Source organism: Exophiala mesophila (assembly GCF_000836275.1).
Source record: "Exophiala mesophila strain CBS 40295 unplaced genomic scaffold supercont1.2, whole genome shotgun sequence".
NCBI classification, from domain to species: Eukaryota; Fungi; Ascomycota; class Eurotiomycetes; order Chaetothyriales; family Herpotrichiellaceae; genus Exophiala; species Exophiala mesophila.
This window is the reverse complement of record NW_015622505.1, coordinates 1,244,584-1,258,861: the sequence shown is the minus strand read 5'-3', so window position 1 is coordinate 1,258,861 and position 14,278 is coordinate 1,244,584. Positions and strand designations below refer to the sequence as shown.

General features: G+C 52.1%; 3 protein-coding genes across 3 annotated transcripts; all 3 read right to left on the bottom strand.

The window, feature by feature from the left end:
* Window positions 1-981: 981 nt before the first annotated feature.
* PV10_02348 (uncharacterized protein) lies at window positions 982-4,742 on the bottom strand. The gene is made up of 2 exons (XM_016366652.1): window positions 4,034-4,742; window positions 982-3,933 (listed from the first exon to the last, which is right to left on the bottom strand). Exon 2 carries the CDS (start codon window positions 3,691-3,693, stop codon window positions 2,101-2,103), a length of 1,593 nt encoding a protein of 530 aa, XP_016226170.1. The 5' UTR covers window positions 3,694-3,933; window positions 4,034-4,742; the 3' UTR covers window positions 982-2,100.
* Window positions 4,743-10,827: 6,085 nt separating this feature from the next.
* On the bottom strand, window positions 10,828-12,772 carry PV10_02347 (uncharacterized protein). Its single transcript, XM_016366651.1, has 4 exons — window positions 12,384-12,772; window positions 12,248-12,322; window positions 11,950-12,185; window positions 10,828-11,881 (listed from the first exon to the last, which is right to left on the bottom strand). The coding sequence occupies exons 1-4, from the start codon at window positions 12,411-12,413 to the stop codon at window positions 11,296-11,298; spliced, it is 927 nt and encodes a 308-aa protein (XP_016226169.1). The 5' UTR covers window positions 12,414-12,772; the 3' UTR covers window positions 10,828-11,295.
* A 281-nt stretch (window positions 12,773-13,053) lies between these two features.
* PV10_02346 (uncharacterized protein) lies at window positions 13,054-14,229 on the bottom strand. The gene is made up of 2 exons (XM_016366650.1): window positions 13,816-14,229; window positions 13,054-13,761 (listed from the first exon to the last, which is right to left on the bottom strand). Exons 1-2 carry the CDS (start codon window positions 14,140-14,142, stop codon window positions 13,651-13,653), a joined length of 438 nt encoding a protein of 145 aa, XP_016226168.1. The 5' UTR covers window positions 14,143-14,229; the 3' UTR covers window positions 13,054-13,650.
* Between the last annotated feature and the right edge of the window lie 49 nt (window positions 14,230-14,278).

The window sequence follows — 14,278 nt, the reverse complement described above, 5'->3', positions numbered from 1 at the left end:
TAGGATCGTCCACACCAACGAATCGTAGACTTTTCTTTTTCCACGGAACCTTAACCGCCCGGTTTGTTTGTTGCCGTTGCGACCAGTGCGAGTCATCCAACAGCCCATCTCGCTACCAGATTTTCCAGCCTCGACTGCCGGATGACCTAATTTCTCAACCTCGCCTGCACAATTTTGTTTGTTTCCATGGGGGCCATGGTGCTGCCCTACCGTGGCACTGCCTACTTGGTGCATTGTTTCAGTGATCGGCTAGAAGGTACTCCCTTGACGGACGTATTTCGCATCTACCCGATATGGATGCTCTTGATCTTGATCTTGATTTTGACCTTGATTTTGACTCCCGCGGGCTATACGCTATTGCCCAGAGAGGCTATCGGAGGCGACCACCAAGTCCTATCTAGGTAGGTACATAGCCATGTGCACCAAAGACTGTTGTGACTACTCTTGCCTCGCTACCGGACAGAAGATTTGATCCGCTGAACACAAACTCTCTTAGCACCGTACGGAGTACATTCCAATTCCCAAGGTTGGTTGTAGTGGAGCTGGATCCGATGGGCGATGGCGAATTCATCACTCAAGCCACATTTGCACTTACCGACATGTCATGCAGCCACGCTATCCAAGGGGTGTTGTGCGTGATAGAGGATGCGTGATAGAGGATGCGTAATTTAGATAGAACTATCCACCAGTCACCAGCCATCCTTACTGATCACTTGATTACCCCTCTCCCCTGTCCGTGGAGCTTCGTCAAGGCGCTTTGTGCCAAGGCTCCGTGCTTATCCAGAGAAAGCCTGGCCTGACTGTCCTAACTGTCCTAACTGTCCACCAACACAGTCAGGACGACTCGCTGAATCGCGATGATTTGAAACTTTCTCGCCTTATTCCACCGAAATGCATGTACATACAATTGGATCATCGAGCTGCAGACCATTCTAGGCGCTAGAACAGTATACCCACTCATGATGATCCTATTCTGTGAGAATCTGGAAGATCACTGGTAGCTTCATCGGCATATATTTCTCTTCGGCGACCGTCATTTTACTCGGGCTTTTTCTGGAGATTTGTTTTTGCTTCGACTTGCCCAATCGCCCGTCGAGACCGGCTCACTCAGTGGTTGGCAACGGCGGTTGACGACCATGTTGAGTGCACCTGATGAACTCTGGGAATCTTCCATGTCTACCATTCATTTGCTACCGAGGTCTCGCTTCGTCGTATCCGTCAGCCACCCGCCCTTGCATTAATTTCCTTCACCGCTCCCCCTGGTCTTGCTCGTCTTCATCGAACAGATCTCGGAGAGCGACTGGTGAAGCGGTGAGTCTTTCCGAGATACTGGCTCGGGGACGCCTGCTAGCCGACCGCTCTGGTGCTCAGAGGCTTCACTGCACATCTGCCACGCCCTGGTCGTGCTGCGCTCCCCAGCTCAGAAAGACGCAGAGGATAGGGGAACTTTGTAAAAACAAGCAAGGTATATTGCACATTAGAGCTCGTGTCTCGTGGATATACATACATATACAGAAAGTACAGTGACCGCCGAGATGGCTGATGTTCCAATCGCCAAAGGAAACCCCTGTCCCCGGACCATGGACTCGGTTGGACCGCCCACCGCTTCGCCGTTGTGTATGTAGGTGTCCAATGCCCTATTCCACATCTCCAGTCAATTTGTCTCAACGCCACAGATATACACATAGATATCTCTCCCTCTTATGATTAGGTAAATAAACAGTCTGTTCGGGGTATCTTGCAGATGCAATGCACTCAACTTGGGCTCAAACAAAAGGAAAAGAAAAGTCGGTTCACCGTCGGAACGAGGCGTGGGGTGGCAAAGGACGACGCGGCCGACGCCGACCGTCTTGTCTCGTATCGTCTCAATTCCGACTTTGTGTGTTTTGTGGATGGGTTTGGCAAAAGTGTGCCGTGGGGTCGACGTTTCGAGCATCGGAATCTGATTTGGTCATTTCATCATCTCCCGCCACTAAAATGTGGGGAACGCTGCGTCTCTGAGGTTGCCCTCATGGTCGTCATTGTAGGTACAATCATGTCGTAGTCGGAACCTTCATCCCATCCTTCCTGCTGGGAATCGGTCCATCATTTGTTTCAACTCTAGGTCTGTCTATAGCCGTCTCGGCGGAATGGATCGTAAGACTGTGACCGTGTCACAGAGGGGTGGTGTGGTGGAGCAGGTGGTAGGCTTCTCGGGGGCGGGTACTGCATGTTGGGAGGCGGGAGAGATAGAGGCATTGACGGTCCAGACGTGTAAGATGCACCGTAGCTCAACGGCGGCGGCGATTGCGTAGTATGAGTCGCCATAGATGGTTGATAATCGCCCGTCCGCCGCCTCCGCGTCACCGAACCTTGCTCCGAATCATTGAAAGGCTCGTCCTCGCCCGAGAGGTGGTCTGAAAGCACCGATGCCGAAGTATGAACTCGTCGAGCTCGGGGTGGAGGAGATCGAGGTCGTGTGCCCAACTGAGACAGAGGGATGTGACGCTGTGCAAGATCTCGAAAATGATTTCGTTCAGCCAGATAGAAATCTCGCTCTTCGATCAGTTCACGGAGCTCCACCTGTAAACCGGCAATGGTCTGAGAAGCTTCCCTTTCCTTTTCCTTTCTCCGCTGTCGAAAACGAGCCGATGCTCCAGCATTACGCTTCCTCTTCTCATCCGCCACTTTAGATGCATTTTGCAAATCCATCTCCACTGGAACTACCATCGGTCCATGAGCTGTGTCTAGCGTCATCTGATAACCGGCCGGCGGGGGCACCTGATAACCTTCATGCGGACCGTGCGCCAGGTGATCAGCACCGTACCCACCCAGAGAACCACGCAAGGGTGCGCCGCTGGGCGGGAATTGTGGCGGAGGTCTATAGTGGTAGTTTGGAGAAGGATTTTCGAGCTTCAGATATGGAGTCTGATGGCTGCTGGACGGCTCAGATCGAGGGGTCGAGGCTAGGTCCGGTCCGCGGTTCGAATTTTCATGGGCATGAGCCGATCGAGGGTGATTGAGTTCCCGAGACTGAGGAGCCAGCACGTTGGAACCTGTGGCTATTGCCAGAGGTGGGAGAGGGGGGATGTCAGATGACCGGTGAGGTCCCGGTTCGGCGGTATAGGTCCGTCCTCCGGGAGTGGGTAGATGTTGTAGAGGCTGGATCTGGGCATGAAATGAGGGATTTCTTCTCGCGCCTAGACTCGCAGCACGCAGAGCAGGGGATTTGGGGGTGAGAACTGGTCTTCCCATGCGGGCACCTGAGGGAAAGTCGTGATCTCTGACCGGAGAACGTGCTGAGTCTGTCCGTTTTCGACTTCGAGGTGATGCTGCCGGTGCAGGTAGCCGAGCCTGTGGGCGTGGAGCAAACTCCAGACTGGAAGGAGGTGGAAGTCTTGTCCGCGGACTCTGCCTCTCCTCGTCGTCTCCTGGGGGATTGAGAATACTTTGCACCCCAAGACCTCTAACAGAGGGTTGAGAATACGGTCCAACCGTAGACGGATGGTCCATTGGACCGGCAAGACTCTCGGAGGATTGTTGGGTCAAGGATCCACCGCCATATACTCCATGAACTTCGGACTGGGCCACATTTGCTGTGCTTGGGCGCGAAGACGCTGCGCTCGGTGCCGAGGCGGGAAAATAAGAAAGAGATCCCTGAGTGACGGACGAGGTTGTCGAGGGAAGGTCTGTGACTGGGGACTGTTGTGACATGTACTTTTGTGCCTCGTAGTTCGGCTGGGAGCCCAGTCGCGAACATGGAGGTTCTTGATGCGGCACTCCTCCGCTGTCCCTCCTCTGCCGGTCGTGGGCACCTGTCCCTGTTCCCGGGCGGTGGTGATTGGGTTGATATTCCCAGGGTAATTCGTAATGGCCTGTGTTTCCAGGCGGCCTGGGGTATTGGGGCAGAGGAGAGATGCCGACTGCGAGAGCCAGGGTGGCTACCGGTGTGGGCTAGAGAAGTCAGGGAGAGCAAAAGAAAGAAGAATCAGAGTTAGAAGCAGTGACAGGCAGGGCAGGGCAGGTCAGGGTATGTGTCGAGGGGCGGACTTACAAGAGCAATTCAGGCGGAGGTGGACGTGGAGGTGGTGATGCGAGGGGACCAAGTAAAGAGGCACGAGAGGCAGACTCGGCACCAAGGTATGCGCATTCCAGGACAGGAGCAGAAGCATGCGTTGTGGAGGAGGTTGAGCGAGTATCAGGAGGGAAGGCACGGCGATTCGTGGTGGGAGTTGAAGGGGCGGCAAATGAGAGTCATTAAACGCTGTCTCCAGCTATGAGAGGTCTGGATGGAGACGGAAAGAATGAAGCCAGGCAGCGGCAGGCAAGGCGAGATGGCAGAGGACCAGGGAGATGAGGTGCCTTGGGTCGACTAACTTAAGGTAGCGTGAGGTCAGCTCGTAAAGAACATTTTGATGAAATCACAAGCAAGTACCTTGGTAGTGGTAAGCAATGGAGGGTATTGTATCGTGGAGGAAATTCCTGGAAACGGGGAGCCGGGAAAAGAGATGGCAGTGTCATGGTAGCGATGGAGGATGTGTTCGAGGCTTCTAGCGCATTGTCGAATTTGATCGACCTGGTCCGGTCAAGATCTGAGCAGGAGGCTCAGCATCAGCAGTAGGAGGAGCAGTAGCGGTAGCTCACAGTGGAATCATTGGGACTAACGCGTCGAAGCCAAATTATCTCATCAGTGGGCATGTCAGTCCTGGATGTTGGGTCCTGGGTCCTGGGCAGGCGTTGGCAGGTTGGTAGGTGGATAGACGATAGAGCCCACGACATTGGACAGTTGACAGGGAAGATGAGGATGCTACAGATGGAAAAGAAGGGAAGTGGACCGCCCCGTCTGCCCTTGCAACAAGCTATGACCAGCTGCAAGCATGATCGCGCGGAAGTGAGTGGTCACTGTGGTGCACGCACTTTGAGATTTGCACAGGCACTTACAGCCCGGCCTCTTAGCATGGTGCTAACCCATCGGTGGGAGAAGACCTGCACGACCTGGCACCATGGCACTTGTGGCACTCCTGGTCAAGCGCGTGATGGCACCACCAAGCGGGATCATGACAGCGCTGGGCACCAACGTGATAGTCCCGGTTGGGTTGACATGGGCATGATGTGACGCGTACGGATCCCGGGGGGGCCCTGCCCCGTGCATGCAGAGTGATCTCATGCGGTTTAGAGTCAGGGCTGTCGCTTGAAAGTCGCCAGAACCGGGTTGGAGGGGAGAGGGGCGAGGGGGTAGAGGGGGGCCAACGGGGGCCAGGGAATGAGCGAGCGAGGAAGCTTCAGAGGACCGAGAAGCTCCGTCCGGCACCCCTGTCGCTCGTAGCTGCTTTGGGGCAATACAGGGTGAGGCACTGGGCAGTAAGTAGACACCAACAACAGCCCAGGTACTTGGGAAGTACTCGTACGGAGTGCTTCCACGGCGGGATGGACACCCAACTCCATGCATCTGTGTCCAACAACTCTGGAACTCAGTGGGTTGCATAAGATCCACCTCATCCCATGTGAAGGTGGGCCGACTGATGCGCCTCTAGTCCATGGTCATTGTTGACGGTGACATTGTGACATTCTAAGTTTGGGTGACAGAAATATGTGTCCTCCGTAGAGATGCCTCAGGGCTTGGGATAGAGAGGGTGCGCCTTGGACGTGGGACAGGATCAGCGGTTCCAACCATGGACAATGCACATACTCCGTATTCCAAAGTGCATTACTACATTCGGCCAGGATCTCCGTCTGCCAGGCAGCTTGTTGGTTTGGCTGGTTTGGCGTTTGGTGTATGGCGTTTTGGCTGTTTGAAGCGGAGCGGGCAGAGCAGTGGCAGACATTTGACAGGTGAACAGGGGCCGAAAGTCTATGCGTATGGCCGGAGGAGAATGCAAGCTGCAGCATGTCAAGCATAAAGCCTATCTGTGATGACGAGTGGACCGCTGCCAGGGTTTTATTACTCCGTAGGTTCTATTGTTCTCGTTGAGCCGCTGCCAACTGTCAACTGCCACCTGCACATGGTCCAAGCATGCCAGACAGGCTACGGCATGAAACCACATAGGCTACTGCCTAATGCCTTCTTACTGCATACAACCTCGAACTCGATGTCAAATCTATATCCATGCGCAAACACCAGGGCAGCAACTTCTATACCTTGGTCAGGCTCTCCTCTATGTTCTTATTATTCTATATTACATATCACTGTAGAACTGTAGTACTCCGTACTGTACCCTTACGGTGCTCGTATGCGGTGTGCGTATTCGTAGGTCCAAGTAGTGTGCAGACCCGAGGACCGAGTGCCCACCACCTCTTGGCAAACCCGCAGCAGGGGATACGAAGCGTAAGTAGCGGCGTCCCAGCAAGCAGGACAGGCCCAGCTCTCTGGGGTGGACACGAGCAAGTTGGCGGCCGAGACTGGAGCATTGGGGCGCTGGAGCAGTGTGTGCAGAGCCGGTAGACAGTGGCAGTCCTCTAGCCCGTTAGTGTCTGTCCACATGCCCAAGTAGGCCAGACTCCAGGGACCAAAAGGCACCAAAAAGGCACTGTGGCACTCTGGCCGCGGCCCCACTGAGTCATGCCCTGATGATTGGATCGCGGCTCTTCAGCCATCTCGGCTGGATCAGGCATCAGTGCTCCCGGCGAGGTCCAATGCGAACGACTTGGATTGCATTTGCTCAATCCCCTCTTTCGATTCGTCGTCTCTGAAATTCTTCCTGCTCAATTTATCTATTCTGAGCAGTTAAATGATTGTGCGAATTTTGCGCCCTATGAGGCCAAAGGCCAAAGCGAACCCCGAGAAGTGAGGCGTCCAGACACATCGCCCGTCACCTTGGCTCCCGCTCTTTCGGACGCATTCGCTTTCTCCTTTTGGTCGTCCTCCGTGGATCACATCGATGATGCAGTTGCGTCTGTTGCTGCATCACATCGAGCGGGACCAGGTGGCCAACAGTCCACATTCCGTCTTGAGCATTGGCAATGTAAGCGATCGCGACAACAACGATGATGTTTTGCATCAGCATGTGATTTGTCGTTTCAAAGACAAAACCTTCCAAGTCTGTGTTGTGTGTGTACTTGCGGCAGGTCTGGAGCGGACAAATTTTACAATTCCAAAACATTAGGAGAGGCGGCCGGTGACCTGATCGGTTTACCTTTTGAAGAGAGTATCGGCACGCCGGCTCGACTAGCTAGCACTGCCAAGGCGAACATTGAAATGTTTCTGTGGTCGTCCAAGGGACTTCCGTAAGCCTCCTCGTCCCCTTCGCATACGGCCTACAGCCTTAGCAACCCAGATATTGGTGGAGATACCTGGTTCCCAAGTACACTGGCAACTTCTACAAGTCATGATCGTTGTTACACAGTTGGATGGCCTTGCAGGATTCGTGACATTAACAACAACATCTGCATCCTGACGATCTCGTAGACCACTTTCTTTATGAGATATCGCCCCAGATGTGATGCGAGCTCAAACATACTGTTCAGTACTGTACAGCACTACCTATCAAGTTGACCAACCACATCAGCCCAATGAGACCTGTCACTTGTCATTTATTTTGCCCTTATTTATGCGGCTGCCGAATACCTACCCGTAGTGCCACAGTGCCACAGCTCCATCTCCATGCACCTCGCTCCGCAGCCCGAGTCCTGCAAGTTCATCAATATTGCAAAGAGTTGACTCTCACGCTATCATGACATGCTTGCCTCTATCTGGGATCATCAAATCTTTTCGTCCTCCATCGCCCAGCCATTCCGTCATTCGAGAGTATGTCACGGGGCAGAGACTTTTGGCTGCTGATAGGCAACCAGATTCACGACATGATCCAAATACTCCTTGACCGTCATTCGTTGGGTCCGGTAACCTCCGGTAGCCAAGCAGGACACTACACTGATCAACCGAGATTCCCGCCAAAATTACACCATCCTTCTAGCCTGCCACTTTAGAAGTCCAGTGTCGAAGGTGGAATGTCTTTCCAATTGGTCAACCATTCCAGAGTCGTAGACGAGACGGTGAGTGTTTCCCATGGTTACGCCGGTTCCACTGCGCCATCCCACAGGTGATTACAAAATCAATCACAGCAATAATCGACTCACCAGAGTCCAAGTGAGGACATCAAGGCACAATTTCCAGAAGGTGCCCAAGATGGAATCTTTGGTCCGCCAATCAGATTTAGATTGTCACCCACCCACAGTGTGGACCATCGACTTTCCTTTCAAACCATGTCAAACAATCAGTAGGGTCATGTCCCGAGAGTTGAGACGACTGTGAAGTCAAAGTTGTACCTTTAGGTGGGCCGTGCTCGTGATGTTGCAAGGTGTGGGATTATTGCACCACGAGAGCTGCTCAACGTCGGTAACCTGCATGTCCCTTGCATCGCTAGACGATGCAAGCATATCCACACCTGTCAGTGAAAAATCACCCCACACCACCCAGAATCCAGAAACGTAGAGTGGTGGGATGACCACCAGGTCCAGGATTTATCCCACCGCTATCTTGTCTGTTGCACTACCTGCAACCTGCGACGGGGTCAACGCTGTTTGCGAGCTCCTTATCGAAAACTCAAAGATGTGTTGTGAAGCTCCAAGTATCTAACGGCTGAGAGTGCCACCCCGAGGTTGCTAAGATACTATATAACTTGAACAACTGAGGGTATCAATTAAAACAAGTCCGCGTTATTGCTTGCGACAAATTGTTTGGCTTCCTTGAGCCGCCCATGGAAGATAAAGACGTAATTTCATGTCGATCATGGATAGTTAATTAGGATTGATCTTATCATGTTCCAAGCCTTTAGAAGTCGATTCACCAGTCAGCCACGAGAATGATTCTGATCATCGTCTGGGGTGATTGTACAATCTAATCTGCTTGAGCCAGCCACACCTTCCCACAATTGAAAGACGTGGTTGCAAAAGTGGGATTCTTGGCGCGATTGTTTCACGTGATTATCCCCACCATGAAATCTGCAGCTTGCTCCCCAAAGCAAAGCACAGGCCCCTCGGCCTTGCTACAGCATCAATCGACACACCAACGCCATCGACTAGGCCCATTGTATGTACATACTCCGTACTTCAAAACCCACAGACTCAGGACTAAAGTACCTGGCATGGGTCGAGGCCGCTCGGTCATCACTTCTCACGATTCCCCATACGATACCGCCATACGGATCACCTACGCACGCATACCTATACGTACTCCGTAGATGCGTTCTCCAGCCCCACGACACATCAAAGAAGACAGAGCCGAACACCGAGGTTGCCACCATCTGGGGGGCACTGTGCTACTGTACTGTCAATCATGACGTCGATCCAGAAAAACCATCAGTCCTCACTTCTGATTATGTACACAAATTCCACTACTCGCACCAACGACGAGGGTAGGGCAGAGTCGACCCAGAAGAGTTTGCTCCCGACCCATGCCGAGAGAAAAGAAGAACGTGACGTGTATTTCCTACAGGCTACAGACACCGACACTCACAACACACACAGGGGTAAATGGTTATGGGCGGCCCGAGGGCCCAACGCCACGTGGAGAGAAGACTGTTGTAGCACCCTCCACAACCCTGCAGCCCGGTCCCGCGGGACTTAGTAAATGACGCCGCCGAGCCGGATGACCATGCCCGACAACAATGGGGACCGAGTAGGCAAATGCTCCACTCCGTCGGGAGCCGGTCACTGCCAAAATGTTGCATTACCCTTAGCCTGACCAATCCTTCTACTTACACCCTGGACCTGGCCAAGTGCTAGGTGAAGCGAGGCAAGGCTAAAGCTGATTTTCTTTTGACCCCGTTATAACGATTTTGGAGTAGCATCTTCTTATTTATCCACGCAGGCTTCTACGTTCCGTGTCCGAGCACACCAACTGGGGCATGGGGGCCAAATTGCGTCCGTAGCCGGTCGCTCTAGAATATGGAGTTGCATGTCTTGGACTCCTGCAGATAGCCTACCAGGTCGATCCCTCAGTCCCAGCTCTACTACACCCGACGAGTGCCTGCAGCTTGACTTGGAAGCGAGATCAACCCTTGACTGGACTGGGGAGCAAACAGACCGTGTTCACTTCTGTTCCTGCGCCGCCGCTATGCTTGAGCATGTATGCATAACAATATGAAGGTTAGTTTCTGGGTCTGGTTGCAGCGAGCATGAACGAGCATGAACAGGTTCTGCGAAACCGCGCAGTAGCGCAAAACGGTTGTGCATTGGGCCAAGAACAATAATAGGGATCGTCCTTTGGTTTCAGGCCAAGGCTTGACGTTTATCAACACTAAGTTACTGTTCGACCCTCTTGGACCTGCGCTACGAGTGCTCGTCTTTCTTTGTTGTGTCAGGTGTGTGTCGAAACAACTCCGCACAGCCACAAATGTTGTGAAACGTTTCACGAACACAAGTCACGGAACCCAATTGTACTGCCCAAAACTGGTCAAACCACTGTGGCAGGTGAGGTGAGAAAGCATCTTCTGTCAGTCATCACAATCGATCGCGCATGAGCAAAAGATCAATACCCACGCGGGCCAGACAGTTTGTGTCGCAAGCTCAAGCTTAAGTCCGAGGCCAAGGTTGCAATATTGTTGCTGTCTCGAATCACGGAATTATTGTCATGTTGCATCACAAGTGGATGGTTCACCGAACTCGAACTCGTTACAGACCAGAATTACTCGTCTTATGCTAAGGCTGTTTGGATTCGGCAGCAATTTACCGGGTTACGGAAAACGTGACCTCCAAGTCCTGTGGCAGGCGATGATTCGAGAATCGACAAAGACTTCTACGAAATTACCGAATACAATCAAACCGGAGACAAGGTGGCCAGCGAGAAGGGGGATCCTGGACCGAGGCGGCCTAGAAAACCCCAATCGAGGCTCCCTGTCACGGCTGTATTGAGCAAGGCAGATCCCGGGCTGGGAAACCCTAGCAATCTCACATTGTTTCTCGCTTGTTCAATCACCACAGGTATCACCGCGGGCAGCAATGAAAAAAAAGGACGACATGCAGACGCCTCATTTCGCTAGTTGTATCGCGTGGCCAGGTTTTGCAGCCTTGTTCAGACATGGCCGCGGCTGAACCCTGCTCTTTTCATGGTGAATTGGGCCGCAACATCGCTGACTCGACGAGGTAATTCCCTGATTTTTTTTGCATCGCCACTCTTGCTTGTCTCCCGTGCCTGTTGTTGATCACCTGCGCACCGAACAGGATAGTCCATCACCCAAGCACATATGGTCCTCATAAAGGGGTTTGATCTGGTGTGATCAGAAGAGGATCGCCGTTCTATCTCGTGCCTTTGAGTTGGCCGTGTAACCAAACCAGTGTGATTTTGCGAGAAAGTCACAAATTGCTCACTCCCAGGATCGTTCAGCCCAAGCGAACGCGGTATTTCGGCATGCCCTTGATTCCAACATCAACCTTGAAGACATTGCCGGCAAACAGGGCTGACTCTGGGTATTTGTCAGGCTCAGCTTCCTTTGCGCTGGTGATGTACAGTTCGGTGCCTACAAAGGTTGGACAAGTGATGTTACGAGTGGGCAGGCGGATGACGCCGGTGATTTGGCCAGCTGGCGAAATGCGGATGACCTTGAACCCACCGTAGCAGGCATGCCATATATTGCCCTCAACGTCCATGGCGTGTCCGTCCGGGAAGACCCCTGGTTCGTCGAGGTGGAAGAAAACCTTCTTGTCCGACACGTTGCCTGTTTGGGTGTCATAGTCAAACTGATACACCTTTTGGTCCGGCGAGTCAGTCAGGAACATGGTAGTATCTTGGGAGTTCCAGGTGATGCCATTTGGAATCGTCATATTGGCGTGTACCGTCGTCAAGGTCCGGTCATGGTCAAGCCGGAACAGCACGCCTGCCTTGGTGGGTTCGACGATTTCCGGATCGTCAAAAGCCTCCACCCAGAACCGGCCTTGCGTGTCAACCGCGCCGTCGTTGGATCTCATTCTGCAATCTCTGGTAAGTCTCGGCGAGCCAGGGAAGGGACAGATGGGTGGCCTTGAAGCCATTCGAACCTGGTCGTCTTCTCATGAGCATCCGGCCCGTGCCAGTATTTCGCTACGTATTCGTGTTCTCCCGTCTTGAGATTGAACTTGGTCACTCCGTCTTTGGCGCCGACCAGGATCGTCTCTGACGAGTCCACCCCTTCAATATTGGCTGTCACTCCAATGGGCATCTGAGTGTCGATGACCCTGATCGATTCAGGCCCCTTGTGGAGATCGATCAAGTACATTTTTTTGTTGTTGATATCCTAATTTTCCCACTTGGTCAAATTCCGACTAGACTGGCCGGCGGGTCAACGGGGAAACATACTTGAAATCGAAGTTCGTGCCGCTCTTCAGAATAGTAGGGTCCTTCGCCGAGACTACACTTTGTCGGAGCATAAGCCTGAAAGAGGTCAGAGAATGGGTCATGTCATTGAAACTCGGAGGAGCCGTTTCCTTCCTACCTCTGTAACGGTCCACTCTTGAATCTCCATCGTAGCCGTGTAGCCGTGATTATGGAATGAATGGAATTTCGTGTCGTGTCGTGTCGTGCGGGTCGAGAAATCGGCGTGATCGAGTCGTTCGATTTCGTGTCTAAAGGATGACTTGACTTCGAAGCGGATGAGGCGCTTGGGAATTGCAGTCTCTCTCGCCTATGTTTGCGGAAAATTAATGATGTTATGTGCAAAGAGATTAATGATTCCGAAATTCCTGGAATCTGATCAATGATGACGAGCTTTCATGTACGAAGTACAACACGTCATCAAGGGAACACAATGTAACACAACAGTATTGTGTCAATGGAGAATTGCAGAGTGGCACAAGTTGACGTTGATGTTGATGTTGATGTTGATGTTGATGTTGATGTTGATGTTGATGTTGATGTTGATGTTGATGTTGACGTTGATGTTGATGTTGATGTTGATGTTGACGTTGTTGATGACTTTATGCCAAGACCTTGAGTATTTTATTTTATCTCATCCAGTGAATTCGAAGTTTCCATCACTCAAGGATGTTGGCATCGAGAGCATTAAATAAATACTACGGTATGATCAGCTGTCAATGGGTCAATGGACTTCCGTCACTAAATTGGTCAAGTGGAATCAACCCACTGCTTTTAGGCAAAGATGCAGAGTATCATTTGTCTGTGAGTTTGTGATTATCTTGGTCTCAATAGCCGAAGATGTGCCGGCTTGGTGGATATGGATGATCTATGGAACTTCTACGGCTTGTTGCTATCATTCCATGCGCTGTACGTATCAATGTTCTCTTGACTGCTCTGTCCGGTGTTTCCGGACTATGATGGAAACGATATATCCTAGACGGCTGGCTCTTGCCTATTATTGCGCGCCATCGGTCCATCCACACAGGCACACAGTGCGCGAAGGATAGGTGCGATCCATTCTCCTCGTGGGGAGGAATTCTCCAAATCTGTTCCTCTCTCTGTTCCTCTCGGTCGAATGCACACTCAGCTTTCTGCCTCGTACAAGCTCTTGCGTATTGGTAATTTCATGTTCGTGTGCCAACGAGAGCAGGCTCAGTATAGAGGATCAATCAGACACGAGGACGCGATGATTTTCCCGGTTGATCGAATATGGTTGATCGAAAGGTGCGAATCCTGTCTTTGACTTGCACTCTGAATAAACGCGAGTTCGAGTGATCCGATAACAATGTTGGACTTTCTGAAACCCTTGTATTCAATTCTGCGGGAGGTCTGGGTGGTTCAGGTTCCTATACTTTTACCACTGAAGCGAGGAATGCCTTGATGGCTTGGTTCATATCGCCGTCGTGGGATCTTAGAAGTTCTGTGGCTTTGACCTTGGTCAATTCCAATTCCTCAACCTAGGAAAGGTGTCAGTCGAACGATCCACCAACTTGTACAAGGCTTTGACTGACCAGAAAGTTAACATCATCTGCAGCCACCTTGATCTTCTTCTTGACTTCCACTTCCTTCTTTGACTCGGCTTTCTTGCTGTCGTCCTTTTTCTTGCTTACGCCACTAGCGATTTCAAGTCTTGACATTGCCTTGCCCAATGCTTCCTGGTCTGCGGCGGAGGGTTGTTTGTTGGCTGACTCTCCATTCTCTTGTGACATGTTGTTTGCATTTAATGCGTTGAGGGCGGCAGCGGCCTTGCGGTCCTCTGCATTTGCGGGGAGGTTTTGCGTGGTTTCATCTTCGGCGGCGTCTGCAGCTGCCGAGGCAGACGGTATGGGCTCGGCCATGTTGGGACGGGTGTAGACCTTGAGGTTGGAGTCCTAGGTATTGTTCGAGTCTTCGATGATCGTCTGCGTCTGATGAGCTGAAGGGACAAAAGAACCAAACATTTAACACCAGAAGTCAATCCGAGCGGATGCCGGA